The following is a 3,094-nucleotide window of genomic DNA, read 5'->3' on the forward strand; positions in this document are numbered from 1 at the left end:
GAGATCAATGCAAAATTATGATGAGATCACGAAAGATTGACAATTATATATAATCAAGATGTGATGTAATATTTTGTACTACAGACTCTATGGGCTTCTTGAATTCAATGTGTTGTGGTGTGGGGCCTAGTCTCTTATCCATTGGAGTATACAAAGAATGTTCACTCCCTTTTGAAACTCAGTTATTTTGGAACAAGTGGAAGTTGACTACGAATTTGCATCTTGTCATATTAAGTAGGAAAATTATAAAGATGGATTCTACCAAACCAACACACTCTTTTCAAATGGACATTGCTTGTGGTCACGTAAAAAGCAGTCATTGGTGTGATAGTTAATATGTATGAACATTAATTATCGTAAAAGAATGACTTATTGTTGGTGATTACTGTCTGATACCAAATTACCTTCAACCAACTTGTTACATAAGGCTTATAAATTTACAAGGTTTATGACCTTGTTTGAGATTTAAGGGGGAAATAAGGATATTTATAACCCCAAAACCATATATTGGGAGGATAGGTACGTTAATTAAAAAACTATATAATCATATTGCCATAGTTGCGTAGTTGTCGTAGTAGTGGGTTCCATAACAATTACTCATCAAAGGTGGTCCCATATCATGTGGCTTTGGTTTAGGTCCATTTTTTCTCTCCACCGATGTCAATACATGTATTAGGAACGTCAATATTGGATATGACAATTGTCAATGACACGAGATGAATGGTTGCCACTAGACAAAACATGATAGACTACATCAGCACAAGAGAGAGCCCATCCTTCAAGTGCATTAAGGAGAGGCGAAAAAGGTGTAGCACATGCCATCGATGTAGGGCGGGCTAGGAGGAGCCCAACACACGTTGTATAGATTGCAAGGCCAGAAGCCACCCATGATGGGCAACACTTGTTCATGGTATATCAATCCTTGGTTGGTTTGGGGACCAAAGTACGTGTTCATGTGAGAGCCATGGGCATTTGGGAAAGCGTTGTTGTGGGGAGGTAGAGAAAAAGGGGACAATGTGGAAGTGCTACGGTTATGAGGACCATTAGAATTAGGGTTAGGACATGGAGAGTTTAAGCTGGGGTGACTAGGGTTAACATGGTAAATTAGATTCCTTGATTCATGAAGATTTGCATTCTCTTGTGACAACCCATGACTTCCCAAGTCACTTACAAGCCCACGAGGGACTTGCACGACGCTACATTTATTGAGATCATTAACCTCTAATCTTGGGTGGTCATTTGTCTTCGTATATTGGGCATTAATCGAGCCATAGGCATTTGCCACATTAGCCTTCGATGGGAAGCTGGTTGATAGGCCTTGCTTAAGGTTAACTATGTCACAATCACTAGGGATCATGAATGGGCTCATTTGCACATCATTGAGCTTAATGACCTTGTTCCGGCGCTTTCCAGCACCGATGGGCACGTTCCGCAGCGTGCCGCCAGCAGTCCAATAGCGCTGGCATTTCTTGCAAAAGTGGCGAGGTTGGTTCACGTTGTAATTGTTGAAGTAGCAAAACTTGGTGTCTGTGCTCTTGCACCGCGGACAAGGTGTGGCGGGGCAGTGTCGTGGCGGCCTACCCACGGGTGCGAGCTTGTTAGGAGGTGCGGCCACATGTGTCGGTTTGGTTCGTTGCCCATCTTCCGGGCCGGCATTCTCAAGTAAACCATTTCCATCCTTCATGTTCGGGTCATCATCCTCATCCACCGCGGATTTCATGTCTAATAATCCTGGCATTTCGATACTTCTGGCCTCTGAATCATTCTCAACTTCATCGTAATCCCCCTCGGATTTCTTCGTAATCAAGTTGATCGATCCACATGGGCGGTCATCACTCGCTTCCTCGAGCTTCGTCGGGTTTGTGTTGATATAACCACCCATCAAATGATGGGCACTCATGATTTCTTCTAGCGCCTCCTTCTCTACTACTCCGTGGACCCATGAACTCGATCGTATATCGTAGTGGAACGCTGATTCCTTCGCCATTGGAAGCCGATCAATTTCTGCCTCATCTGATGAGCTCATTAATCCATGAGCATAATAATTATCTGCCATCTCTACTCGTGTAGGTGATAATCTCTCTTCCTGGATTATGTATGATAAAATTCCCCCACTAAATTTAGCTTAATTCGTGATTAGGATGAATCTGCTAAAAAACATAGCTTCATTGATATACTAATGATGAAGCATGATTAGCAAACCAAACTACACCTTGACTAACATAAAGGTTTGTGATTAAGACTCAAAGGGTGATGGAAATTCTGATTAAGATTGACATTAAGATTGAGGTCAAGAGTAGGATTAAAATTAAAATTTAGATGGAGATGGAGGCTGAGATTAATACTCACCTTAGTGATGGAAATGGGAGGCTTAATTGTCTTTCCAAAGAGCATGATCGCATGGCCATCAGCAGCTCTCTTCAAGGAGGAGTTCAATGTATGATTCATCAGAAGTTTTACAGTTCCATGAACCTACAGGAAAGTTTCTTAAATTTGGAGAGACGATGATCAAAGAAGCAGAATCGAGTGTATTGAAAACCTAATATACAATCATCAGGTTTGGGAGAGATTATACAGTTAGGGTTTGGAGTGGTATGAACAGGGTTGAGATTAAGGAAACTTAAATCAATGGCTATACAATTAGAAGAAGAAAGAAACAACTTGGTTCTTAATCTCCAAAACTAAAATGAAAATTGGAGACAATAAGAACCAAATCATTTTTGAGAATTTCCCAGAAATAAGGATAAATTAAATAGGTTAAAAAATGGAAAATTAAAACTCAAAAAAAGTTTTGAGTCGTATACATACATATAACACAATCGGGGGTCAAGTTTTTGTTATTTTGCTTTTCTAGCCCCCTACCAAAATCAGTATGATATGTATAAAAATAAAATACAACAAACGATATACACAAAGTTTGTGTTATTTGCTTTTCTAGGCCCCCAACAAAAACATTATGAAATGTATGTATAAAAATAAAATAAAACAAATGATATACACATTAAGTTTTTGTTATTTGCTTTTCTTGCCCTCTCACGTAAACATTAAATATGTATACACATCAAACAAAACAAATGATGTACATCTGCATATT

General features: G+C 39.5%; 1 protein-coding gene across 1 annotated transcript; it reads right to left on the reverse strand.

Annotated features, from left to right (window-relative positions):
* Positions 1-356: 356 nt before the first annotated feature.
* Positions 357-2,678, reverse strand: LOC147868035 (uncharacterized). Its single transcript, XM_087315963.1, has 2 exons — positions 2,350-2,678; positions 357-2,086 (listed from the first exon to the last, which is right to left on the reverse strand). Exons 1-2 carry the CDS (start codon positions 2,446-2,448, stop codon positions 788-790), a joined length of 1,398 nt encoding a protein of 465 aa, XP_087172089.1. The 5' UTR covers positions 2,449-2,678; the 3' UTR covers positions 357-787.
* Positions 2,679-3,094: the final 416 nt, after the last annotated feature.

This window comes from Azolla caroliniana, unplaced genomic scaffold, assembly GCF_043228905.1.
Source record: "Azolla caroliniana isolate FFs.n. ecotype wild unplaced genomic scaffold, voAzoCaro1.0.p SCAF_2, whole genome shotgun sequence".
Lineage (NCBI taxonomy): Eukaryota > Viridiplantae > Streptophyta > Polypodiopsida > Salviniales > Salviniaceae > Azolla > Azolla caroliniana.